Source organism: Quercus robur, chromosome 6 (genome assembly GCF_932294415.1).
Source record: "Quercus robur chromosome 6, dhQueRobu3.1, whole genome shotgun sequence".
In the NCBI taxonomy this organism is placed as follows: domain Eukaryota; kingdom Viridiplantae; phylum Streptophyta; class Magnoliopsida; order Fagales; family Fagaceae; genus Quercus; species Quercus robur.
The window spans coordinates 9,855,920-9,881,773 of NC_065539.1; the positions used below are offsets into that span (position 1 = coordinate 9,855,920).

Sequence of the window (25,854 nt, forward strand, 5' to 3'; positions counted from 1 at the left end):
TTCTGATTTCTTTTCCACGAAGGAATAAATAAGCAAAGCATACACATATACTCACATTGGTACATTAATTTCCTTGGTATTTTTCTCTTCCCTTTTTTTAAGGACCTGAACTGGTTTCCATGTTTATTGGATTGTTAAATTGATTCAGCCTTGTATTTTTCAGGTTTCACTGCTAGTTTACTTGCGCTAGCTGTGTTGCAAGTTTTCATTTATTATATTAAAATCTAATTCATCCTTAAAAACTAAAAAAAAAGTTTACATTTTGCATAGTTCGGTAGAGTGAGTGAAGTTTGGGAAGAAAAGTTATGGCAGCAGAGGCAGCACTTGGGGCAGTATTTGGAGAGGTTTTTGCGGTGTTTCATGAATCAGTTAAGGAAGTGGGAAGCAAAGCCCTTATGTTCAAACCCATTCTCAAAAGCCTTGAATCCCAGCTAGGTAGTTTGACGCCATTGGTCGAGGATATAGGACGGTTAAGCGAACAACTTGAACCCCGAAAAGTGGAAACAGAGACCTTGATCGAACATATGAAGAAAGGAGAGAAGCTGGTTCGCAAGTGCTCGAAAATCCGGTGGTGGAACTACTGCTTAAAAGTCCGTTACTCCACCAAACTTCAAGAGTTGGACAAGGAGATCCTCAAGTTCTGTCAGGTTAATTTGCAAGTATATGGCAGAAGGAATTCTTTGATGGCTTTGTCAAGTATGAATCGTATGCTGCAGAAAGTGGATTCGGTCGTGGAGACACCAAGGGTGTCGTGCGCCGTTCCTGGACTCCGGGATTTAACAGTTGGGTTGGAAATGCCAATAATGGAGTTGAAGACTCTGCTGTTGAAGGAGGAAGTACAGCTGCTTCTAGTGACTGCCCCTGGAGGATGTGGGAAGACCACGTTGGTCCAAAAGCTTTGTCAAGATGACCAAATTAAGGGTACTCTCATTTCTCTCTCTCTCTTTTTTTTTTTTTTTTTTTTTTGGGTGTGTGTAATTTTTTACTTTATAATTGGCAACTGTTTTAGAAGTATTGTTTGCATATTGTTGAAGTTATGTAAATCCTTATCATTTGGGAGTACCAACAACAAAATACACATAGAATTTCAGTTCTGAATCCTGATATGAATCTACTGATTGAATATTATATGTTTGGTTATAATTGGAATTGGAATAATGGGATTGCATTCACACATGAAAACTTGAATTTATGCATGTGAAATTGAAATACTGTTTGGAAAAAAAAAAAAAAAACTGTCTCATTAGGTAAGATGTGGTATGCCATGGCTAAGTATGTTCATTCTTTTGTTTTGGCCCTTTCAACTGTCATAGCAGTGTTTTTGGTATATTTCATACCATGAAATTCTATCTTAGAAAAATAGTAAAAGAAAAGGAATAAAACAAAAACAACAACAATTGAGCCTTAGTCCCAATATTTTGGGGTTGGCTATGGATCTCGACAGAGTAATTAGGGTTGTTCGTATCTATTTTTTTTCCACCATTCTATTATATCTGAAGTTATACTTTTGTTACCACCTTAATTAACATGTCAAATTAGGAGATGCTTAAAAAATACAATTCTCATATCTTCATAATTGGTAGCATTTTCACTTCTTGCCCTTTGTTGGGATTGGGAATTCTATTCATATGACTTGGCCATTATGCATGTTTCTGCGTGTAATGTTATGTATATGAAATGCGCCTCTACTGCAGCTTTCTAACTACACTGTTTTTGGATAGGCATATATAAGGAAAATATTCTCTTTGTCAACGTTTCAAAAACTCCCAACGTGAAGGTCATTGTACAAAACCTATTTGATTATAAGCGTTTTCGGCCTGAGTTTCTAATTCAAAGTGATGAAGATGCAATCGAACAGCTACCGCAACTGCTGAATCATATTGGACCTGATCCTATATTGTTGATCCTGGATGACGTCTGGCTTGGATCAAAATCCCTTCCCGAAAAGTTTAAGTTTAATATTCCAAAATACAAGATTTTGGTTACTTCAAGAACAGCATTTCCAAGATTTGAATTTACATATAACTTGAAACTGCTAAATGATGTAGATGCAAATGATCTTTTTTGCCACTCAGCATCCCTACAAGATGGGAGCACTTACATTCCAGCAGAAGAAGATATCAAAAAGGTACCTTGTCAATCTGAGATATGCATGAAATATGCTTAATTTTATTGGTACTTTTGCTTTTGGGTAAGGTATGTAGATGATTGCATGAGTATGTAGGTACTTTTGCCTCTTGGTGTTATGTACATATAGGTGCATAATACCATAGGTACCTGCCAAAATTATGTTTCCATACTTATACATTTAAACTTTGCTTTGCTTGTTTTGTCACTCAAAACCATGTTTTCATATTTCCGAACAATTGGTGTGGTTTAGATAATTAAACTCTCAGAAAAAAATTGCCCCTGTAACCCCCAAACAATAACCAAGTTTATTTGGTTCCTTGAATTATAGATAGTAAGAGGCTGTGGGGGGTTCCCTTTGGTCCTTAAAGTGATTGGCGGCTCACTGTGTAGGCAAAAGGAGGAGGTATGGCGCAGTAGACTAATGAAATGGTCTGATGGTCGATCTTTTGTTAGTTCTGATGCTGAGCTGCTTGCTTGTCTTCAAAAAAGCCTAGAATTTCAAAATGACATGGACAACATCGAAGATTGTTTCATGGACCTAGGTTCATTTCCTGAAGACCAAAGGATCCCCGTTGCTGCCCTCATTGATATGTGGGCAGAATTATATGGGCTAGATGAAGATGGCATCCATGCCATTGCCAATTTGCGAGAACTCACCACTCGGAATCTAGCTAGTCTTGTGATGGCTAGGTATGCTGGCTGTTTTATTTCTATGATTTTCTTTTTGTGTGATTTCTTCATGTGATTACTGCTAGTTGCTAGTTGTAATATGTTATAACTCTATACCTAGCCATAGGCCTAGATATTTTATCATGTCTTATGGCTTAATTAACTTCTGATGGCAATTGTGGGTTCTAGTCAACTTAACTGGTAAAGTCTTTGATGATTGTATAAAAGATCTGAGGTTTAATTCTTGCCTACACCAAAAACTGATTGGTGTCCTGATTTGATGATAAACTCCCTCAAAAAAAAAAAAAAAAAAAAAAAAAAAAAAAAAAAACTTCTAATGGCAATTAATAATATGTTATTATGGTATATTTGACATACTTGACCATAGGCCGAAATAAGAAAGCCATAGGCCCAAATATTTTCTTACCATTGAAAAGGTGGTTACTACAAAGATCTAGAAAGAAGGAAAATTATACCAAACTAGAGATTCCACCTACTTTATCCATGAAAGGAGGGGGATTTCAACTTTTCTTAGTCTATATCTTTCGCTGCTTTTCTGGCATACCCTTGATTTAAATTATTGTAAACAGAAACTGATAGTGTTGATTTCCCTTAGTTGTGTCATTATATTCTCTCTACTTTTTTTTTTTTTTTTTTTTTTTTTTTTTTTTTTTTTTTGCGTTGATAATGGAATATATGTTTTTCGTATGCAAAGTATAAAAATTTAAAATATGTTCTAAGCTTCTAATTTTACCCATTCACCAGGAAAGATGCAAGTGAGGTCAATAGCTATTACAATGATGACTTTGTAACACAACATGACATTCTTAGAGAGCTTGCTATGCATCAGAGCAACCAGGAGCCTGAAGGACGAAGGCTAAGACTGATTATGAACATAAGTGGAAACAATCTACCAAAGTGGTGGATGGAACAGGAACAACTCCTTATCAATGCACGATTATTATCTATCTCAACTGGTTAGCACATTTTCTCTCTCCCAAATACACATTCATTCACATTATGTAAACTAAATAATAATGAGTGCTTATCACATTGTATACAATTCTTTTTGCAGATGAATCATTCTCATGGAGTTGGTGCAACATTCAAGCACCCAAAGTTGAGGTTTTAGTTCTGAATTTTCAGACAAAGAATTACACCTTACCTGAGTTTGTGGAGAAAATGGATGAACTCAAGGTTTTGATAGTCACTAATTGTGGTTTCTTTCATGCCAAAATAAGCAATTTTCAACTGCTCGGGTCTCTACCCAAGTTTAGGAGAATTAGATTGGAGAAGGTTTCAATTTCTTCCCTTTGCGAGACCCTTGTTACATTGAAAAGTTTGAAGAAAATAACCTTGTTCATGTGTAATATTGGCAAGGCTTTTGAGAATTGTACTATTCAACTTTCAAATGCTTTGCCAAATCTAATAGAGATACGCATTGACTATTGCAATGATTTGCTGGAATTGCCTGTTGGGCTGTGTGATATTGTCCTCCTAAAAAAACTCAGCATCACCAATTGTCATAAGTTGTCTGCATTACCTAAAGGAATTGGAAAGCTAGTGAATTTAGAAGTGCTAAGGTTTAGGTCTTGTACTGATTTGTCAGAGTTGCCAGAGTCAATGAGAAGCCTCCATAAGTTAAGCATTCTTGACATATCTGACTGCCTAAGCATTAGCAAGTTGCCAAAACATATTGGTGAGTTGTGTAATTTAAAAGTGCTCAACATGAAAGGTTGCTTGAGATTGCGTGATCCGTTGCCAGAATCAACTATGGAGCTTAAGCAATTAGAGCTTGTGGTATGTGACGAAGAAAGGGCCAAGTTATGGGAGCATATCAAGGAATTCCTCACCAAGCTTAAAGTAGAGGTGGCTGAAAAAGATATCAACTTGAATTGGCTTCCCAAATAATGCGTTATGAGAATTGTTCTTCTTGGAAAATGTTTTAGGCTTGAGTATATTTATTATGTCAAATGGAAATATGGAGAATCACTATCAAAGCCATTGCCAATACTAGCTGCTAGTCAAGATGGTCTCAACGGAAGCAATGATTGTTCTTCACGAGAGAACCTGTGTACATATTGTCAAGATGTTTGAGGATGCATACAAGTCACCACTGAGAATCATTATTCTTAATGGCATTGAAAGGTTACTGGTGTATGTTGCCATTAGGCCTCATTTTTCAAATGTAATCTATCAGAAGCTATTGATCCTGCTCAAGCCCTGAATGATGTAAGCTTATGCTTGATCATTCTTTGTGCATAATCCTTGGGTCTTTTCATTTTTATTTTTTTGTTAGTATTATGTCTCTCATGAACACTGCCTTTACCTCTCTATATATATACATATATAAAAGTTTCATTGGTTTGATCCTATAGAATCTGGTCCATTTTCTCTTTAACTGAAAGGTATGAAATAAATAAGATTCCTTTTTTTGATCACAAGAACTATGTGAAATCTTTAGTTTTTTCCTCTCTCTATTTCTACCTTGCAGGTGTAGCCTTAGAATCAAAGAGAACCTTTTGTGCTGTGTGTGTATATATATATATATATATATATATATATATATATATAGGTTTTGTCATGATGTATCCTGAAAAAGGATAAGTTAATGGCATAAAAGGATAGAAGTAGTTTAATAGAGAAGATCCTTGAGACATTGTGTTATAAACTTCATTAGCATCGTATCATTTCCTAGGGAACCCTAGTTTCAATTATGTTTTATTATCTAAGCACCATTTGAATCTCATTTCCTAAAATAGGACTTGATTTTTCGAGAAACCAACGAGGCAGGGATAGGTGCTGTCATAGTGATAGTGAAGGGAGAGTGATAGCATCCCTTGTAGAGCGTATTACCCTTCCTCAGACAGTGGCAGATGTGGAAGTAGCAGTAGCGAGACGGGCAATACTCCTTGCAAAGGACCTGAGTCTTAGCTCTATTATATTGGAAGGAGATTCAAAGATCATCACCCAAGCCCTTCAAGATATAGAGCAATCACTTGCTTCCTTTGGCAACCTTGTTGAGGAAATAAAGATTCTTATAGGCTCTTTTCTTAGTTGTAGTGTCTCTTATGTTAAGCGAAAAGGAAATTTTGTAACTCATAACTTCGCTAGACATGCGAAACATGTCAGTGGTTTAGTTGTTTGGATGGAGGAAGTTTCTCCCCTATTGTACCTATTCTTTTGGTTGATTATAGCTAAGTTTTTTCTTTAATGAAATAAATTCAATTTGATTCTAAAAACAAAATAAAAAATAAAAAATAATAATAAAAAAAAAAAAAAAAAACCGTGCGTAGCACGGGTGGCTACTGACTAGTAGTATGAATATGCAAGGTCAATGTGCTGAAAGACTTAAAAGACTCAGAAACTTCCTCCCTAGTTCGTGGTGTACATCGAATATTGCTTTATTATTTGTCTTTTGTACTTATTATTATTATTATATTAAAATCTAATTCATCCTCAAAAACTAAAAAAAAGTTTGTATTTTGCATAGTTGGGTAGAGTGAGTGAAGTCTGGGAAGAAAAGTTATGGCAGCAGGGGCAGCTCTTGGGGCAGTATTTGGAGAGGTTTTTGCGGTGTTGCATGACGCAGTTAAGGAAGTGGAAGCAAAGCCCTTATGTTCAGACCCATTCTCAAAAGCCTTGAATCCCAGCTAGGTAGGTTGGCGCCATTGGCCGAGGATATAAGACGGTTAAGCGAACAACTTGAACTCCCAAAAGTGGAAACAGAGACCTTGATCGAACATATGAAGAAAGGAGAGAAGCTGGTTCGCAAGTGCTCGAAAATCCGGTGGTGGAACTACTACTTCAAAGTCTATTACTCCACCAAACTTCAAGAGTTGGACAAGGAGATCGTCAAGTTCTGTCAGGTTGATTTGCAAGTATATGGCACAAGGAATGCTTTGAAGGCTTTGTTAAGTATGAATCGTATGCTGCAGAAAGTGGATTCGGTCGCGGAGAGTCTGGAGACACCAAGGGCGTCGTGCGCGGTTCCTGGACTCCGGGATTTAACAGTTGGGTTGGAAATGCCAATAATGGAGTTGAAGACTCTGCTGTTGAAGGAGGAAGTGCAGCTGCTTCTATTGACTGCCCCTGGAGGATGTGGGAAGACCACGTTGGTCCAAAAGCTTTGTCAAGATGACCAAATTAAGGGTACTCTCATTTCTCTTTTTACTTTTTTATTTTTTTGGGTGTGTGTAATTTTTTACTTTATAATTGGCAACTGTTTTAGAAGTACTGTTTACATATTGTTGAAGTTATGTAAATCCTTATCCTTTGGGAGTACCAACAACAAAATACACATCGAATTTCAGTTCTGAATCCTGATATGAATCTACTGATTGAATATTATATGTTTGGTTATAATTGGAATTGGAATAATGGGATTGCATTCACACATGAAAACTTGAATTTATGCATGTGAAATTCAAATACTGTTTGGAAAAAAAAAAAAAAAAACTGTCTCACTAGGTAAGATGTGGTATGCCAGGGCTAATTATGTTCATTCTTTTGTTTTGGCCCTTTCAACTGTCATAGCAGTGTTTTTGGCATATTTCATACTATGAAATTCTATCTTAGAAAAGTAGTAAAAGAAAAGAAATAAAACAACAACAACAATTGAGCCTTAGTCCCAATATTTTGGGGTTGGCTATGGATCTCAACAGAGTAATTAGGGTTGTTCGTTTGTATTTTTTTCCACCATTCTATTATATCCGAAGTTATACTTTTGTTACCACCTTAATTAACATGTCAAATCAGGAGATGCTTAAAAAATACAATTCTCATATCTTCATAATTGGTAGCGTTTTCACTTCTTGCCCTTTGCTGGGATTGGGATTGGGAATTCTATTCATTTGACTTGGCCATTATGCGTGTTTCTGTGTGTAATGTTATGGATATGAAATGTGCCTCCACTGCAGCTTTCTAACTACACTGTTTTTGGATAGGCATATATAAGGAAAATATTCTCTTTGTCAACGTTTCAAAAACTCCCAACGTGAAGGTCATTGTACAAAAACTATTTGATTATAAGCATTGTCGGCCTGAGTTTCTAATTCAAAGTGATGAACAAGCAATCGAACAGCTACCACAACTGCTGAATCATATTGGACCTAATCCTATATTGTTGATCCTGGATGACGTCTGGCTTGGATCGGAATCCCTTCCCGAAAAGTTTAAGTTTAATATTCCAAAATACAAGATTTTGGTTACTTCAAGAACTGCATTTCCAAGATTTGAATTTACATATCACTTAAAACCACTAAATGATGTTGATGCAATGACCCTTTTTCGTCACTCAGCATCCCTACATGATGGGAGCTCTTACATTCCAGCAGAAGAAAATGTCAAAAAGGTACCTTGTCAATTTGTGGTGTGTATATATTTGTACATTTGCCTTTTGGGTAAGGTATATAGATGATAATACCATATATACCAGCCAAAATTATGTTTTCATACATACACATACGTTTAAGCTTTGCTTGGTTTTTTGTTTTTTTTCCCCAACAACCCAACTGTCTCCAAAATCTTGGCCAAAAATTACCCCTGTAACCTCCAAACAATAACTGAGTTTATTTGGTTCCTTGAATTGTAGATAGTAAAAGGCTGTGGGGGATTCCCACTAGTCCTTCAAGTAATTGGCGGCTCACTGCGTGGGGAGCATGCAGTGGTATGGAAAAGTAGACTAATGAAATGGTCTAGTGGTCAATCTTTTCTCGGTTCTGATGCTAAGCTGCTTGGTCATCTTGAAAGTAGCCTAGAATTTTCGGATGACAAGGTTATCATCAAAGAGTGTTTCATGGACCTAGGTTCATTTCCCGAAGACCAAAGGATCCCTGCTGCCATCCTCATTGACATGTGGGCAGAATTATATGAACTAGATGAAGATGGCATCCATGCCATTGCCCATTTGCGAGAACTCACTACTCGAAATCTGGCCAGTCTTGTGATGGTAGGGTATGCTGGCTTTCTATTTTTATATTATTATTTTCTTGTAGTGAGATTTCTTCATGTGATTACTTCTAGTTGCTAGTTGTAATATGTTATAACTCTATACCCGGCCATAGGCCCAAATATTTTATCATGTCTTATGGCTTAATCAACTTCCAATGGCAATTTATAATATTATGGTTTATTTCACCTGTCTGGCCAATTTAGGATTTTTCTTACCATTGGAAGGGTGATTACTTCAAAGAGCTAGAAAGAAGGAAACTTATACCAAACTAGAGATTCCAACTACTTTGGCAATGAAATGTGCGGGATTTCAAATTTTCTTAGTCTATATCTCTCCGTTGCTTGTCTCGCAGACCCTTGGTTTAAATTATTGTAAACAAAAATGATTTCCCTTGGTTGTCATTATATTCTTTTTTTTTTTGGAATGATAATGGAATATATGTTTTTCGTATGCAAAGTCTGAAAATTTTGAATATGTTCTAAGCTTCTAATTTGCCCATTCACCAGGAAAGATGCAAGTGAGGCCAACAGCTATTTCAATGATGACTTTGTCACACTGCATGACATTCTTAGAGAGCTTGCTATGCATCAGAGTAGCAAAGAGCCTGAAGAAGAAAGGCCAAGACTGATTCTGAACATAAGTGGAAACAATCTACCAAAGAGGTGGATGGAAAAGAAACAGAAACTCATCAATGCTCGCTTATTATCTATCTCAACTGGTTGGCACATTTCCTCTCTTAACACATTATGTAAACTACATAATAATGAGTGATTATCACACTGTATAGAATTCTTTTTGCAGATGAATCATTCTCATGGAGTTGGTGCAACATTCAAGCACCCAAAGTTGAGGTTTTAGTTCTGAATTTTCAGACACAGAATTACACCTTACCTGAGTTTGTGGAGAAAATGGATGAACTCAAGGTTTTGATAGTCACGAATTATGGTTTCTTTCATGCTGAAATAAGCAATTTTCAACTGCTCGGGTCTCTACCCAATTTTAGGAGAATTAGATTAGAGAAGGTTTCAATTTCCTCCCTTTGCAAGACCCTTGTACCATTGAAGAGTTTGAAGAAAATATCCTTGTTCATGTGTAATATTGGTAAAGCTTTTGAGAATTGTACCATTCAACTTTCAAATGCTTTGCCAAATCTAATAGAGATACGCATTGACTATTGCAATGATTTGCTGGAATTGCCTGTTGGGTTGTGTGATATTGTCCTCCTAAAAAAACTCATCATCACCAATTGTCATAAGTTGTCAGCATTATCTAAAGGAATTGGAAATCTGGTGAATTTAGAAGTACTAAGGTTTAGGTCTTGTACTGATTTGTCAGAGTTGCCAGAGTCAATGAGAAGCCTCCATAAGTTAAGCATTCTTGACCTATCTGACTGCCTAAGCATTAGCCAGTTACCAAAACACATTGGTGAGTTGTGTAATTTAAAAGTGCTCAACATGAGAGGTTGCTTGAGATTGCGTAATTCATTGCCAGAATCAACCGTGGAGCTTAACCAATTAGAGCTTGTGGTTTGTGACGAAGAAAGGGCCAAGCTATGGGAGCCTATCAAGGAATTCCTCACCAAGCTTAAAGTAGAGGTGGCTGAAAAAGATATCAACTTGAATTGGCTTCCCAAAAAATGAGTTATAAGAATTGTCCTTCTTGGAAAATGTTTTAGGTTTGAGTATATATTTTATGTCAAATGGAAATATGGAGAATCGCTGTGAAAGCCATTGTCAACAGTAGCTGCTAGTCAAGATAGTCTTAGCAGAAGCAATGATTGTTCTTCATGAGAGAACCTGTGTACATATTGTCAAGGTGTTTGAGGATGCATACAAGTCAACACTGAGAATCATTATTCTTAAAGGCATTGAAAGGTTACTGGGGTATGTTGCCATTAGGCCTCATTTTTCAATTATAATCTCTCAGAAGCTATTGATCCTGCTCGAGCCCTGAATGATGTAAGCTTATGCTTGATCATTCTTTTGGCATAATACTTGGGTCATTTCAAAAAATTTTTTTTTTTTGTGGGTATTATGTGTTTCTCTCTCTCTCTCTCTCTCTCTCTCTCTCTATATATATATATATATATATATAGGTTCCATTAGTTTGATCCTATAGAATCTGGCCCACTTTCTCATTGATTGAAAGGCATCCAGCAAGACTTTGTAATCTATGATAGTCCGCCTGCGGACATTGTTTTGCTTTTGTTTAATAACTATATTGGCATGTACTATGAGAGCACTCATCCTAAAACAGTTGTTTCCTTTGGGTAGTTCTTAATATATTATCCTTTTTACCAAAAATAAAAAAATAAAATTAGACTTCTCTTTTGATCACAAGTACTATGTGAAATCTTTAGTTTTTTTTTTCTCCTCTCTCTATCCCTACCCTGCAGGTGCAGCTTTTGAATCAAAGTGGATCTTTTGTGCAGTTACTTCTTTTTTTTTTTGGTTAACATGTGCAGTTACTTCATTAGCATCGTATTGTTTCCTAGGGAACCCTATAGTTCCAATTATGTTTTATTATCTGAGCACCAGTTGAATCTCACTTCTTAAAATGGGGCTTGGTTTTGCCCTCATAATAGAATGCCCCATGCGTAGGGAAAATTCACTCTTATTGGGTTTTGTTTGCTTTTTTTCGTTTTTTTTAGGCGTTTTAAGATATAGCATCTTTTTGCACTTGATTAAACTCATCCAAAATAATACACTGGCTATTGGTCAGTAATTATGCTTCTTGAACACTGATTAGATTTCCACCATAACGTTCCAACAGTCACGCTATCATAAGAGATCAACTACTAAGACAATGTCTTGCATGATTTCTATTAAAATGTTTTCTAGATATCACAATTATATTCCAATGGTTATCAAAAACAATAACACACCAGTCTAAATTATATTCCAGATCAGCATAATCGGTAGATAGTTGAGACAGGAGATGCAAGTAGTCCATTAAATCTGTGTTCAATTCCATGCTTTGACTCTCATTCTGACTGTCTAAACTTAGCCTACATTTGGCTCCTTGCTTCCATGTGTTCTCTTAGCCAGGGTGGTAATGTGAAGAAAAGCAAGACGAAGCCAAAGGATTGATGTTGTAATCGTACTTGAAACAAGTTAATAACGTGCTTGTAAACAAGTGCCTTTTAAACTAATGAAGCCACATTCTGAAAGCTTCATCATGATTCATGAGGCATTCTTCCTCATGATATTGCAGTTTCTTACAAATTAACAAGCCTACCAAATGCACATACAAAATAGTAAGCTAAATCAATTTGGAATTCTGATAGAGTCACTACTGATTGCCAGGTGCTTCTATTTTCCTCTACATTTTAACGAGAGTAAAAAAAATTTCGAATCCAAGAGATAAATCAAGATTGCAACAAACTTCTTGTAAAGACAGGAGAACTATATTTCAGTGGCTATAGAGCAGTACAATTCGAACTTGCTAAAATTCAAGCGATTAGTTACAGATATGTTAAATTATGATAGATTTTGGGGTAGAAAATTATATTTGTACAAATGAAAAATCATGCTAGCATGTTGCATGATGTAGTTACTACCATTCAAGGGACTCACAAACTAGAATACAGAGAAGAGATAATAAAAGAGTCTAAAGATGGTTCAAATGGTTCTTATATCAACTGGCCTGTAATCAATTATTATCTCCTTGTGGAAACTGGAAAATGGAGTCCATCAAAGCTGGACTATAGGGTGTGCTTGCATTTGCATACGATAGTGTGGCAGTGCATTTTAGCCATAAAGGAGCTGTATTTCATTTGCAGTGTGGTCATATAGAGATAAAAAACGTTCACGGCAAAATTGATAAGCATTTTGACGCCCAGGTTCTCGACGTGGAAATCTTGGGATAGCGACCAAGATTTTGAAGGCACTCTTAAGGTTTAGTGTAAAATCCCAGGGAATATACATGCCAGGCTTCCATAGCTAAATAGTATTCAATAGAAGCATGACAACAGTTTTAACAAAAAACTGTAATAATACTAAATAAAGTGAAAACAAAAGCTACTTAATGCAAGCGGGATAATTGCCAAGAAAGAATGCTGATGCTTGCATGAGTTCTTCAAGCACACCTCTAGCTAACTGTTGAAGCAAAAGAAGAACCAACATTAGAAAAATTTATATTCTCCAGTAATTTGTGCAACCAATCAATTATCAACATGAACACAAGAACAGGTAAGATAAAGTGCAATTACTCTTCCCCCCCCCCCCCCTTCTCTCTCTCGCTCTCTCTCTCTCTCTCTCTCTCTCTCTCTCTCTCTCTAAATACTTGTGGATCCACCATTGGACAACTCCCAACAGTCTCAGGAAGCAGCACCAAGTCTTATAAGGGAAAAAAGGAATAGTCATATATCACAGACACTCCAAGAAATGAATCCAGAAAGATTTGTAGAAAATGCACATATCAGAGGAAAATTATTCCACTTATGTTTCTGAAATCATGTAGAAACATGCCTTAGATCTTTAGGTGGCTTGAATTACCAATGGTCTCAACATGAACAACTCCCATCCTTAAAAGAATGAAACCAATTTGAATCCCTTTCTATTATTTTTCTTTGAACAATTTATGAAATAAATTTAATGTCACTGTGGCAATCAACACGAGTTCTTAAATTGTCAAAAAGCTTGATTTTTGTTCCTGGTGGAGTTGAAATGATTCCAAATGCAACTGCAAACTTTTCACTGTGGTAGGAGAGAGAATCCTGCACATATGGGCAGTAGCATAATTTTCCACCACAGGTATACATGCACCTCTCTTTAAATCTCAATCCAACTTAAACCCAGTTTCTTTATCACCCCTTTGTCATCAATAGCCTTTCTAACCTTTGCCACCTAACCCTACATACGAGCAGTAGCCAGGGCATATAAGAAGCTTGATTCTCAGGTTCTATCTTAAATAATGCTTCTGCTGCATGCTTACCAATTCAAAGTTTCCATGATTCTACAACCACCAAGTAGAGAAGCCCATAAGATCTTATCAGGTTTCATGGGTATTTGGTCAATAATATTCTCAGCGGTACAAGCATAATGATCTGTTATATGCGTTAATCCACCCTTTTCCTTTATCAAGTGGAAATATCCTGTCCAAGTACTTTATCAAAGTAATCAAGCATGGATACAAGCAGAAAGAACTACAACTAAAGTAATGTGGCCATGCTGGGTTCCTGATCTGAGAAGAACTCAAAGAACTTAAGAGCCTCATTCGGTTGACCATTTTGAGCATTTTGCAACAATCAGGGAAGTCCATGAAACTAAATCTGGTCGAGGCATCCATTTAAATGCCCTTTTTGCATTTTGAATGGCCTCACACTTTGAATACATACGAACAAGAGCACTTGCTGCAAATGAAAGGGGATCAATCCCTATCCGCGTCATGTAGCCATGAACTTGCTCGCCCAGGTCCTCTGCAACATGATCAGCACAGGCATTTAAAACCCCGGTAAACGTGAAATCACTAGGCCTAATCACCAATCTCATCAACACCAAGAACAAAGCAAATCCCTCTTCCATAGTCCCATCCTCCCAAGTATCCATCTATTACTGCTGTCCAAGACACAACATCCCTACCACCATCTCGTCAAAAATTTGCCTAGCCGCCTTTATACTCCCTCAATTCTCATACATCTCTGATAAACACTCCAAACCGCCTCATCTAAATCCAATCCATTCCACATTATATATCCACGAACCTGAAGCAGGAAGAGCACTAAATACAATGAACCTACTCAATTTTGAATTCCAATGTCTTAACCTCATTCTGTAAAATTCCAAAGCCTCTTTAGGCCAGTCATGGTGAACACACCATGATATCATTGCCATCCACGAAAAATTATCTCTTTGCAGCATTTCATCAACCAACTTTCTAGCCTCTTTAAGCTTCCCCACATTTGCATAGCCGAATATCATTGTGTTCCAAGAACAAAACCTTGTTCACCCATTTCATCAAACATATTCTAGGCATCCGCCATACCCTCACAATTGACATAGATATCAGGGAAACGGTTATCAATGAAAACCCCGGACGCTTTTAGCGTGGGGATAAACTTTACGTAAAGTTGTATCATGTATGAGGTCCGACTTTCGAGTATATCCTCGAAGCAGAGGGTGGTCGGTGAATTTAGTTAAGCAAGCGATTGTTAAAAAGAAAAGAAAGAAAAAAAGAAAAAGAGAGAAGAAGAAGATAAATTTTACACACCATATTTCAATTTGGTCGCTAACTTTTTAATTGTGTCAATTTAGTCCTTAAACTTTCAGTATCGTGTCAATTTAGTCCTTACTATTATTTTTTGGATGAAAATTAATAACGCGTCTAATGGTCAAAATAAAAAATTAGTTTTTGTTGATATGACAATATACTATAATTTTATTTTGACCGTTTGACATATCATCAATTTTCATCCAAAATATAATAATAAGGACTAAATTGACACAACACTAAAAGGTTAAGGATCAAATTGACATAATTGAAAGGTTAAGGACCAAATTAAAATATGCTATAAAGAATAGGGATCAAATACGTAGTTTACCTTAAAAATAAAAAATAAAAAAAATAAAAAAGCGAAAATTGAAACTGGGTTTTGAGAAGAAAAAAAAAAAAAAAAAAGTGGCCCAACCAAACACTAATCCAGTCTTTCACGTCTACAGGGATAGGCAGAATTTTTGTCTTTCTTTATTTTGGGCCTAGCCCATATTTGGTAACTCGCTATTCACTGACGAAGAAAAAAAAAAAAAACAGTGTGGCCTCAGGTCTGTGCCTCTGTGGGCTGTGGGTATGTTTTGTATGCAATGCAAATAAGGAGCTTCCAAGTACAGTCAACTCAACGGAGTCAGTCAGTCAATCTGCGATGAGTAGTTTACTTTATATATTTTGTATTTTCTGCTCCGTTTACTTTTACCAGCGCAAAGACTCTGAGAAGAAATTGAAGAGTTTGAGATCTCAACTGGTTTCTATCTCTCTAGTTATTCTAGTATCAGGTTCGCTTCTACTTTAGTTTACTTGTACTGTTTTTTGCACTCTTTTCATTTGTTTGAATAAAATTCTCATTCATCAATCATCATCATCCTAAAGAAAGAAGAAGAAGAAGAAGAAGAAGAAGAAGAAGCAGCAGCAAAGTTATGGCTCTGATGGTTGCAGAATCTCTTCTTGGGGCAGGATTTGAACAGGTCTTTACGTTGTTACAAAAAACAGTTAAGGATGTGGTAAGCAAGGCCCGTCAGTTCAAAGGCCTTCTTAGAAACCTCGATTCCACGTTAGATCTTTTGGCGGATACGGTCAAAAAAATAGAACGATCAAACCAACAACGTGGTCGCGCAGTAGAGAAAACACAGAGCTTGATCGAAGAAATGAAGAAAGGTGAGGAGCTGGTTCGCAAGTGCTTGCAAATCCCATGGTGGAACTTGGTCTTAATAGTCAAGTACTCAAGCAAGCTTTATAAGTTGGACAAGGCCATTTTGAGGTTCTGTCAGGTTGATTTGCAATTACATGGTACAATGACTGTGTTTGAGACTAGAGAAATTGTGAGTGATATTAGCCAGAGAATGGATTCGATCCGGTCCGTGGAGACACCAAAGGTGTCGTTCGCGGTTCGCCAACCCCCGGATTTTACAGTTGGGTTTGATATGCCAATGAAGGAGTTGAAGACGCTGCTGTTGAAGGAGGAGGTGACGCTGCTTGTATTGACTGCTCCTGGAGGATGTGGGAAGACCACACTGGTCCAAATGCTCTGTCAGGATGAGATAATTAAAGGTACTTCCTTGTCTTTTGTGTGTCAGTGTGTAATTTTACTTTCTATTTTGCCAGTGTTTTAGGAAATGGGGGAAGTTTGGATCAGTGTCCAGTGGCACTCGATACCATTGATTGTCTCACCATTCGACCGGTCTAATGCATTGGACCTAGTTCGCACCCTTAAGAAATATATAATTTGCATATTCTTGAAGTTATTTATAGTGGGATAAGTTTCTCTTCAACAAACAAAATACATTGTGAAATTCTTTGTTGAATCCTAAAATGAAATAATGTAATAAAATAAAAGGCAATTCTATATTTGGCTATGATTGAAAAAGTGAGATTGCATTCACACTCAAGAAATTGAACTACTGTTTGAAGTATGCCATTGCTACTTATCTTCATTCTTTTGTTTGGTCCTCTCAACAGTCATACCAGTGCTTTTGGCATATTTCAGCCTTTGGAATTACTGCCTTAGAAAATACTAAAAGAAAAGAGATGGTTAAAAAATGAAAAGAAGAAAAAGAAGCAATTCTCGTATCTTCATAATTGGTGGTGTTTCTCATAATTTTTCTCCCACTTCTCACCGTTTGCTGCGATTGGGATTGGGTATTCTGTTCATATGACTTCGCCATTATGTGTTTAATATTATGGGATATGAAATGTGCCTGTGGCAGTTTTCTAACTACATTGTGTTTGGATAGGCAAGTTTGAGAACAATATTCTCTTTGTGAACGTTTCAAAAACTCCCAACGTGAAGGTCATTGTGCAAAGCCTATTTAATTATAAGAACATGCAGCCTGAGTTTCAAATTCAAAGTGATGATGATGCAATCGACCAGCTGTCACAACTACTGAATCATATTACACCTAATCCTATATTGTTGATTCTAGATGATGTCTGGCTTGGATCAGAATACCTTCTTGAAAAGTTTAAGTTTGATCTTCCCAATTACAAGATTTTGGTTACTTCAAGAACTGCATTTCCAGGATTTAAGTTTACATATCACTTAAAACCACTAAATGATGTTGATGCAATGACCCTTTTTCATCGCTCAGCATCCCTACATGATGGGAGCTCTTACATTCCAGCAGAAGAAGATGTCAAAAAGGTACTTTGTCAATTTGTGGTGTGTATATATTTGTACATTTGCCTTTTGGGTAAGTTATATAGATGATAATACCATATATACCTGCCAAAATTATGTTTTCATACATACACATACGTTTAAGCTTTGCTTGGTTTTTTTTTTTTTTTGTTTTTGTTTTTTTCCCCCAACAACCCAACTGTCTGCAAAATCTTGGCCAAAAATTACCCTTGTAACCTCCAAACCATAACTGAGTTTATTTGGTTCCTTGAATTGTAGATAGTAAAAGGCTGTGGGGGATTCCCACTAGTCCTTCAAGTAATTGGCGCCTCACTGCGTGGGCAGCATGAAGTGGTATGGAGAAGTAGACTAATGAATTGGTCTAATGGTCAATCTTTTCTTGGTTCTGATGATAAGCTGCTTGGTCATCTTGAAAGTAGCCTAGAATTTTCGAATGACAAGGTTATCATCAAAGAGTGTTTCATGGACCTAGGTTCATTTCCCGAAGACCAAAGGATCCCTGCTGCGATCCTCATTGACATGTGGGCAGAATTATATGAACTAGATGAAGATGGCATCCATGCCATTGCCCATTTGCATGAACTCACTACTCGAAATCTGGCCAGTCTTGTGATGGCAGGGTATGCTGGCTTTCTATTTTTATATTATTATTTTCTTGTAGTGAGATTTCTTCATGTGATTAATTCTAGTTGCTAGTTGTAATATGCTATAACTCTATACCCGGCCATAGGCCCAAATATTTTATCATGTCTTATGGCTTAATTAACTTCCAATGGCAATTTATAATATTATGGTTTATTTGACATGTCTGGCCAATTTAGGATTTTTCTTACCATTGGAAGGGTGATTACTTCAAAGAGCTAGAAAGAAGGAAACTTATACCAAACTAGAGATTCCAACTACTTTGGCCATGAAATGTGTGGGATTTGAATTTTCTTAGTCTATATCTCTCCGTTGCTTGTCTTGCAGACCCTTGGTTTAATTATTGTAAACAAAAATGATTTCCCTTGGTTGTCATTATATTCTTTTTTTTTGGGAATGATAATGGAATATATGTTTTTCGTATGTAAAGTCTGAAAATTTTGAATATGTTCTAAGCTTCTAATTTGCCCATTCACCAGGAAAGATGCAAGTGAGGCCAAAAGCTATTACAATGATGACTTTGTCACACTGCATGACATTCTTAGAGAGCTTGCTATGCATCAGAGTAGCAAAGAGCCTGAAGAAGAACGGCCAAGACTGATTCTGAACATAAGTGGAAACAATCTACCAAAGAGGTGGATGGAAAAGAAACAGAAACTCATCAATGCTCGCTTATTATCTATCTCAACTGGTTGGCACATTTCCTCTCTAACACATTATGTAAACTACATAATAATGAGTGATTATCACACGATACAATTCTTTTTGCAGGTGAATCATTCTCATGGAGTTGGTGCAACATTCACGCACCCAAAGTTGAGGTTTTAGTTCTGAATTTTCAAAAACAGAATTACACCTTACCTGAGTTTGTGGAGAAAATGGATGAACTCAAGGTTTTGATAGTCACGAATTATGGTTTCTTTCATGCTGAAATAAGCAATTTTCAACTGCTCGGGTCTCTACCCAATTTTAGGAGAATTAGATTAGAGAAGGTTTCAATTTCTTCCCTTTGCAAGACCCTTGTACCATTGAAGAGTTTGAAGAAAATATCCTTGTTCATGTGTAATATTGGTAAGGCTTTTGAGAATTGTACTATTCAACTTTCAAATGCTTTGCCAAATCTAATAGAGATACGCATTGACTATTGCAATGATCTGCTGGAATTGCCTGTTGGGTTGTGTGATATTGTCCTCCTAAAAAAACTCATCATCACCAATTGTCATAAGTTGTCAGCATTATCTAAAGGAATTGGAAATCTGGTGAATTTAGAAGTACTAAGGTTTAGGTCTTGTACTGATTTGTCAGAGTTGCCAGAGTCAATCAAAAGCCTCCATAAGTTAAGCATTCTTGACATATCTGACTGTCTAAGCATTGGCAAGTTGCCAAAACACATTGGTGAGTTATGTAATTTAAAAGTGCTCAACATGAAAGGTTGCTTGAGATTGCGTAATTCATTGCCAGAATCAACTGTGGAGCTTAAGCAATTAGAGCTCGTGGTTTGTGACAAAGAAAGGGCCAAGCTATGGGAGCCCATCAAGGAATTCCTCACCGAACTTAAAGTAGAGGTGGCTGAAAAAGATATCAACTTGAATTGGCTTCCCAAATAATGAGTTATGAGAATTGTTCTTCTTGGAAAATGTTTTAGGTTTGAGTATATATTTTATGTCAAATAGAAATATGGAGAATCGCTGTGAAAGCCATTGTCAACAGTAGTTGCTAGTCAAGATAGTCTCAGTAGAAGCAATGATTGTTCTTCATGAGAGAACCTGTGTACATATTGTCAAGGTGTTTGAGGATGCATACAAGTCAACACTGAGAATCATTATTCTTAATGGCATTGAAAGGTTACTGGGGTATGTTGCCATTAGGCCTCATTTTCCAATTATAATCTCTCAGAAGCTATTGATCCTGCTCAAGCCCTGAATGATGTAAGCTTATGCTTGATCATTCTTTTGGCATAAGGTATTATATGTTTCTCTTGAACACTGCCTTTACCTCTCTCTCTCTCTCTCTCTCTCTCTCTCTCTCTCTCTATATATATATATATATATATATATATATATATATATAGGTTCCATTGGTTTGATCCTATAGAATCTGGCCCACTTTCTCATTGATTGAAAGGCATCCAGCAAGACTTTGTAATCCATGATAGTCCGCCTGTGGACATTGTTTTGCTTTTGTTTTATGACTATATTGGCATGTACTATGAGAGGACTTTTGTTTTATGACTATATTGGAATGTACTATGAGAGGACTCGTCGTTAAACAATTGTTTACTTTGGGTAGTTCTTAATATATTGTCCTTTTTACCAAAATAAATAAATAAGACTTTTGATTACAAGTACAAAGTGAAATCTTTAGTTTTTTTTTTTTTCTCCTCTCTCTATCCCTTCCCTGCAGGTGCAGCTTTTGAATCAATGATGACCTTTTGTGCGGTTACTTCATTAGCATCATATTGTTTCCTAGGGAACCCTATAGTTTCAATTATGTTTTATTATCTGAGCACCCGTTGAATCTCACTTCCCAAAATGGGGCTTGATTTTGCCCTGATAATAGAATGGCCCATGCGTAGGGCAAATTCACTCTTATTGGGTTTTGTTTGCTTTTTTTCTTTTAGGTGTTTTAAGTTATAGCATATTTTTTGCCCCTGATTAAACTCATCCAAAATAATACACTGGTTGTTGGTCAGTAATTATGCTTCATGAACACTGATTAGATTTCCACCATAACGATCCAACAGTCACGCTATCATAAGAGATCTACTACTAAGACAATGTCTTGCATGATTTATATTATAATGTTTTCTATATATCACAATTATATTCCAATAGTTATCAAAAACAATAACACACTAGTCTAAATTATATTCCAGATCAGCATAATCGGTAGATAGTTGAGACAAGAGATGCAATTTAGTCAATAGTCCATTAAATCTGTGTTCAATTCCATGCTTTGACTCTCATTCTGACTGTCTAAACATAGCCTACATTTGGCTCTTTGCTTCCATGTGTTCTCTTAGCTAGGGTGGTAATATGAAGAAAAGCAAAAAGAAGCCAAAGGATTGATGTTGTAATCATACTTGAAACAAATTAATAACGTGCTGTAGACACCCAATTTTACAACTTGCATTTAACCAACCGGTAGATCTTTAGATTTGTGATACCTAACAAATCTTGATGTTCTAACAATCATAATGGTATGTTATGGGTTTTGATCGGACCACCTGATCAAAAGTTATCATACAAACAACTTTCAATGATCATGGCTCACCTATACGATGGGCCTGATCACATCATATTCTAAACACTTAATTTTGATTGGTTCTCAAAATTAATTTGAAATTAATTAAGTGTGATTTTTGATTGGATTTCATTTTATTTCATTTTTTTTTAAGAAATAATAAAAAATGTTTTTCTTTATGGCATCTTATCTGCTCTTTAAAAAAAAAAAAAAAAAATTTGGAGATATGATCCACGAAAAATTAAAAAAAACAGAAAAATGCTCAAAAAACGTCATTATCTTCAGCAGTAACTTGAATCGCATTTTTGGTAAGAAAAACGTTGAAATTTGGATTTCTCTATTTCTATAAAAGTTGTAGAGAATTAAATTTCCTTTCAATAAACATCAATCCCGAATCGATTGGAATTTTGAGCAGAAAGTTATGGCCAAAATACGAAACAGGTGCAGAAGATAACACAAATTCAGCATTATCTTCAATTTTCTCTCAAAATTTCAAATGGGTTCAACATCAAATCTGTTCAAGCCTATCTAATAGACTTATCCTTTCCCTTTGCTTCAGAAGAAAGATTTTTTTAAAATAAATTGGATAAAGAAACAGATACATCCTATGAAAAAATTCAAAAATGCTCAAAAGACGTTACTATTTTCAGCAGCAATTTGAAACACATTTTTGGCATGGATAACATTGAAATTTGGCTTTCTCTATTTCAGAAAAAGTTGTAGATAATTGAATTTCCTTTCAAAAAACACCCATCTTGAATCAATTGGAATTTTGAACAGAAAATTAGAGCCAAATACGAAGCAGGTGCAACATCATTTCAAAATTTGAATGGGGATCAACACCAAATCCGTCCCAGCTCATTTAAACAGGTTATCTCCTCCCTTAGCTTCAGAAGAAAGCTAATAACTTAGCTTTAAAGCTAAGCCATCCCTTCCCCTATAAATAGAGAAGACCTCTTCCATTTTCTAGACCCCGAATTCCCTCTAGAGAGCTAGTGAGAAAGCAGAAAAAAAGCTATTGAGCAACCATTGTTCTTACTTTGGTTGTAGTTGAGTACTTCCTTGCTTTCTCCCTACCCCTTTAGGTGATCATTTCCCCTTTTAATTTATGTTGGTAAGTAGTTAACTTTTTTTTTTTTATTCTTTATACATGCTAGAATAAATGCTTACAAATCATTATTCACTTCTTTTATGCTATGCTTGGATGAACATGCCTATGTCTTATTGGTTTTCTCTTACATGCTTAGATGAACATTTCTAGGCCAATACACAATTTTCTTTTGAATGCTTAGATGAGCACTTCTAGGCTAAAACACAACTTTTTCTTTAATACTTAGATGAACATGTCTAGGTAGTTGTTTTACTTTTTTAATGCTTGAACAAACATGTCAAAGTATTTTGATTTTGTCTAAATAAACATGTCTAGGGTTTTTCCTTTACTTCTCTTCATAATTGCTTGGATGATCAAATATGCTTAAAGGTTTTATTTTTATTTGCTTCTCTTTGCAATTATGTTGATGACAAATAACATGACAATTTTCTTTTCCCTCACATGCTTAGATGAACATGTCTAGGCTAGGAATTCTTTATTTATATTGATCACTTGGATGAACATGCCATTACCTTCATTTTTTGTTATCTAACAAGTTTTATTATTATTTTTTTCTCTTTATGTCAAATTCCCCTAACATATATTTATTTACACTTCCTGCAAATCACATGTTTATATGACATATTCTTTGTACTTGTTTGACATGACATGACATTGGCCACCTTAACCTAGGAGACCGGTTTTACCGAGCGAGATGGGTGCTTAATCCCTTCCCATCTCGTAAATTAGCCTCCGAACCAAGATCAAGGGTTCTAAACAATGTTTTTGTATATACAATTTTACCTTTTTTAGAATGTAACTAGGAAATAAAGCAATGTAATTTACTTTTCTTAGATTGTACCTAAGACAAAAAGCATTGTAAATTTTTGTTACAAAATTTGATGTAAATTGTCATATACATTAATACAACATAAGTATTTTTCATTAAAGGTTTTCTTGTTTTTCCTTTTTAAATTAAATAAGTGGCGACTCCATGTAAAACCCTCGATCTAGGGGGGAGCACATTTTTACAGTGGCGACTCCACTGGGGATGTTGAAGGCTAGACTCTAGTTTAGGTTATGGTGGCCAACCATGTTATTTGTTTGTTTATTGCTTTTAATAATATGTCATATTTGCTTGACATAACATCATTTGCATAATTGGAATTGGATATGAATTGTGTATGCTACCCAGAAACCACGGTAATTGTAGCCATGGATCGCGGTCCTCCTAGATTCGTGTACCCAATGATGAACCTACCACCCCATCGCCTAAGACTCGCTTGATCTTTCTTGCGTTTCGTAAAGGACAAACTCTACCGTTTGGACCAACGTGGCGTTCGTCATGGATCGCGGTCCTCCTAGATTCGTGTACCCAATGGTGAACCTACCACCCCATCGCCTAAGACTCGCTTGATCTTTCTTGCGTTTCGTAAAGGACAAACTCTACCGTTTGGACCAACGTGGCGTTTGTACGTCACAAGTTGGGAGGTACAACGTCCTAGCTTTTGGGGAACCTATTAGCCTACCTTTTACCTTCATGTAAGAAGCCATAGAACTAATCTTTAGGTCAATCTCATAAAATACATTGCATCCCATGAATGTGTTTGGCTGTTGTTTGATCCATGATGTGCCTTAGTCCAATGCTTAGGCCCATCATAATTGTTTAAGATTTCTTTAAAAAAAAAAAAAAAAAAATCTAACTTATGCATTTTGGTTGAGACCAAAGAATCTCAATCATGGTTCAAGCCCACCAAGTTCAAAGCATATCTAAAAGCTCAAGATCATCAAGCTTAAAGACATCAAGATTAAAGCCACCAATCTTAAAGTGCAAGGCCTTAGCAAACATCAAAACCGAGGCTTCCAATTAAGAAATGGCCAACAACCAAGAAGATCGACACATGAATGATCACAGGGAACAACCGCCTCTCACCACTCAAGATTTACTCAACACTTTGGTAGCAGGTCAAGCCCAACTCCAAAAGGACATCCAAGCATTGATCCAACAAATGGGGAACAAGAACTCTCATGAATCCTCTAGGGCCCAAAATGATAATGGACCCAGAAATTCTAAAGAAAGCCATGGCTTGGTGTTGACTAAAAATGAGAAGAAGATGGTTGAATGAATGGAAAAGCTCCTAATGAGATCTAGAAGGGTTGAAGAAGCTATGGATCTGCATTCACTTTCGCTCTTTCCTCAAGCAAGGGGCCCCACCAAAGTTTAAGATGCCAACATTGGGCAAGTTTGATGGCATAAGCTGCCCTAAAGCCCATCTGAAAATGTACATAAGAGCATTGCAACCCTTGGGAGCTGATGAAGAGTTACTAGCCCAAACGTTTCAAAATACACTCATCGGAGCTGCCCTATGTTGGTTCCTAAATTTGGAGGATTCTCGAACTTGGACTTTGGAAGATATGTGCCATGAATTTTACAAGCAATACAAGTACAATACTAAGATGGACATCACTTGGCGAGACCTTGAGACAACCAAGCAAGATTCCAGTGAATCTTTTCATGCATTCATCACAAGGTGGAGGACAAAAGCAGCCCAGATGACCGTTAGGCCCAATGAGGAAGAACAATTGAACGTGATTGTGAAGAATCTCCTCCCGACCTACAACAAGTATCTATTTGCTCGATACTTTCCCAACTTCAAGACCCTAATTGCTGTTGGAACCCAAATTGAAGATACCATTAATAACGGTGGGATTATCCAAGATCTCATGGACCAACAAATTATTGTTGCACCAGCATCTACCAATCAATCCAACTCTACTTCATGAGTTGCCAAGCCATAATGGGTTTTTCAAGAAATTTTTTTATTTTTTTATTACAAGATTTGTCTGTTCCTTACTTGTTTCCATTTTTTAATTTCATTTCTTGTTTGATGCATTTTGTTATTCATGCTGTGTTTGATGCAAAAAAAAAAAAAAAAAAAAAAAAAAATAAAAAAATAAAAAAATCAAAAAAATCAAAAACTCAAAAAAATAAAAATTAAAGAAAACTTTGGACTAGGGGCATTGGGATCTTTAGTGACATTTTCAACTCCTTTCAAAGCCCAATTGAAAATGGTTTCCTTGAGGCCTACAATATCTGTCAAAATGGACTTGTTTATGATAATCCTTCAAAAAGAAAAAAATAATAAAATAAAATCAAGGAAAACTTTCAAAAAAAAAAAAAAAACTTCCAACCAAGGGCATTGGGCCCTTTAGTGGATTTTCAAAAATGATGTAAGGCTTAACCTTCTCATCAAAGCCCAGTCCACTTGGAAAGAGTGT

General features: G+C 36.2%; 2 protein-coding genes, 1 long non-coding RNA gene and 2 pseudogenes across 4 annotated transcripts; 3 read left to right on the forward strand and 2 right to left on the reverse strand.

Annotated features, from left to right (window-relative positions):
- Window positions 1–104: 104 nt before the first annotated feature.
- Window positions 105–20,586, forward strand: LOC126732682 (probable disease resistance protein At5g66900; annotated as a pseudogene).
- LOC126732686 (probable disease resistance protein At5g66900) lies at window positions 252–6,423 on the forward strand. Its single transcript, XM_050435670.1, has 6 exons — window positions 252–921; window positions 1,722–2,128; window positions 2,459–2,820; window positions 3,565–3,776; window positions 3,875–5,031; window positions 6,293–6,423. Exons 1-5 carry the CDS (start codon window positions 306–308, stop codon window positions 4,708–4,710), a joined length of 2,433 nt encoding a protein of 810 aa, XP_050291627.1. The 5' UTR covers window positions 252–305; the 3' UTR covers window positions 4,711–5,031; window positions 6,293–6,423.
- Window positions 3,894–9,747, reverse strand: LOC126732696 (uncharacterized). The gene is made up of 2 exons (XR_007659523.1): window positions 9,639–9,747; window positions 3,894–3,959 (listed from the first exon to the last, which is right to left on the reverse strand). It is a non-coding gene; the product is annotated as an uncharacterized LOC126732696 (long non-coding RNA).
- Window positions 12,989–14,782, reverse strand: LOC126732690 (pentatricopeptide repeat-containing protein At4g37170-like; annotated as a pseudogene).
- LOC126732675 (probable disease resistance protein At5g66900) lies at window positions 15,601–20,496 on the forward strand. 2 transcript variants are annotated; one of them, XM_050435651.1, is made up of 6 exons: window positions 15,601–15,741; window positions 15,836–16,513; window positions 17,197–17,603; window positions 17,859–18,220; window positions 18,722–18,933; window positions 19,014–20,496. In XM_050435651.1, exons 1-6 carry the CDS (start codon window positions 15,612–15,614, stop codon window positions 19,847–19,849), a joined length of 2,625 nt encoding a protein of 874 aa, XP_050291608.1. In that variant the 5' UTR covers window positions 15,601–15,611; the 3' UTR covers window positions 19,850–20,496. The 2 variants fall into 2 exon arrangements, with proteins under 2 accessions (XP_050291608.1, XP_050291609.1); XM_050435652.1 differs by having other exon boundaries at window positions 15,703–16,513.
- Window positions 20,587–25,854: the final 5,268 nt, after the last annotated feature.

Coding starts and splice junctions, on each gene's coding strand:
- LOC126732686 (XM_050435670.1), top strand. CDS start 306: ATGGCAGCAGAGGCAGCACTTGGGGCAGTATTTGGAGAGGTTTTTGCG. Junction 922..1,721: donor TCAAGATGACCAAATTAAGG/GTACTCTCATTT, acceptor GTTTTTGGATAG/GCATATATAAGGAAAATATT. Junction 2,129..2,458: donor CAGAAGAAGATATCAAAAAG/GTACCTTGTCAA, acceptor CTTGAATTATAG/ATAGTAAGAGGCTGTGGGGG.
- LOC126732675 (XM_050435651.1), top strand. CDS start 15,612: ATGAGTAGTTTACTTTATATATTTTGTATTTTCTGCTCCGTTTACTTT. Junction 15,742..15,835: donor TCTAGTTATTCTAGTATCAG/GTTCGCTTCTAC, acceptor ATCATCCTAAAG/AAAGAAGAAGAAGAAGAAGA. Junction 17,604..17,858: donor CAGAAGAAGATGTCAAAAAG/GTACTTTGTCAA, acceptor CTTGAATTGTAG/ATAGTAAAAGGCTGTGGGGG.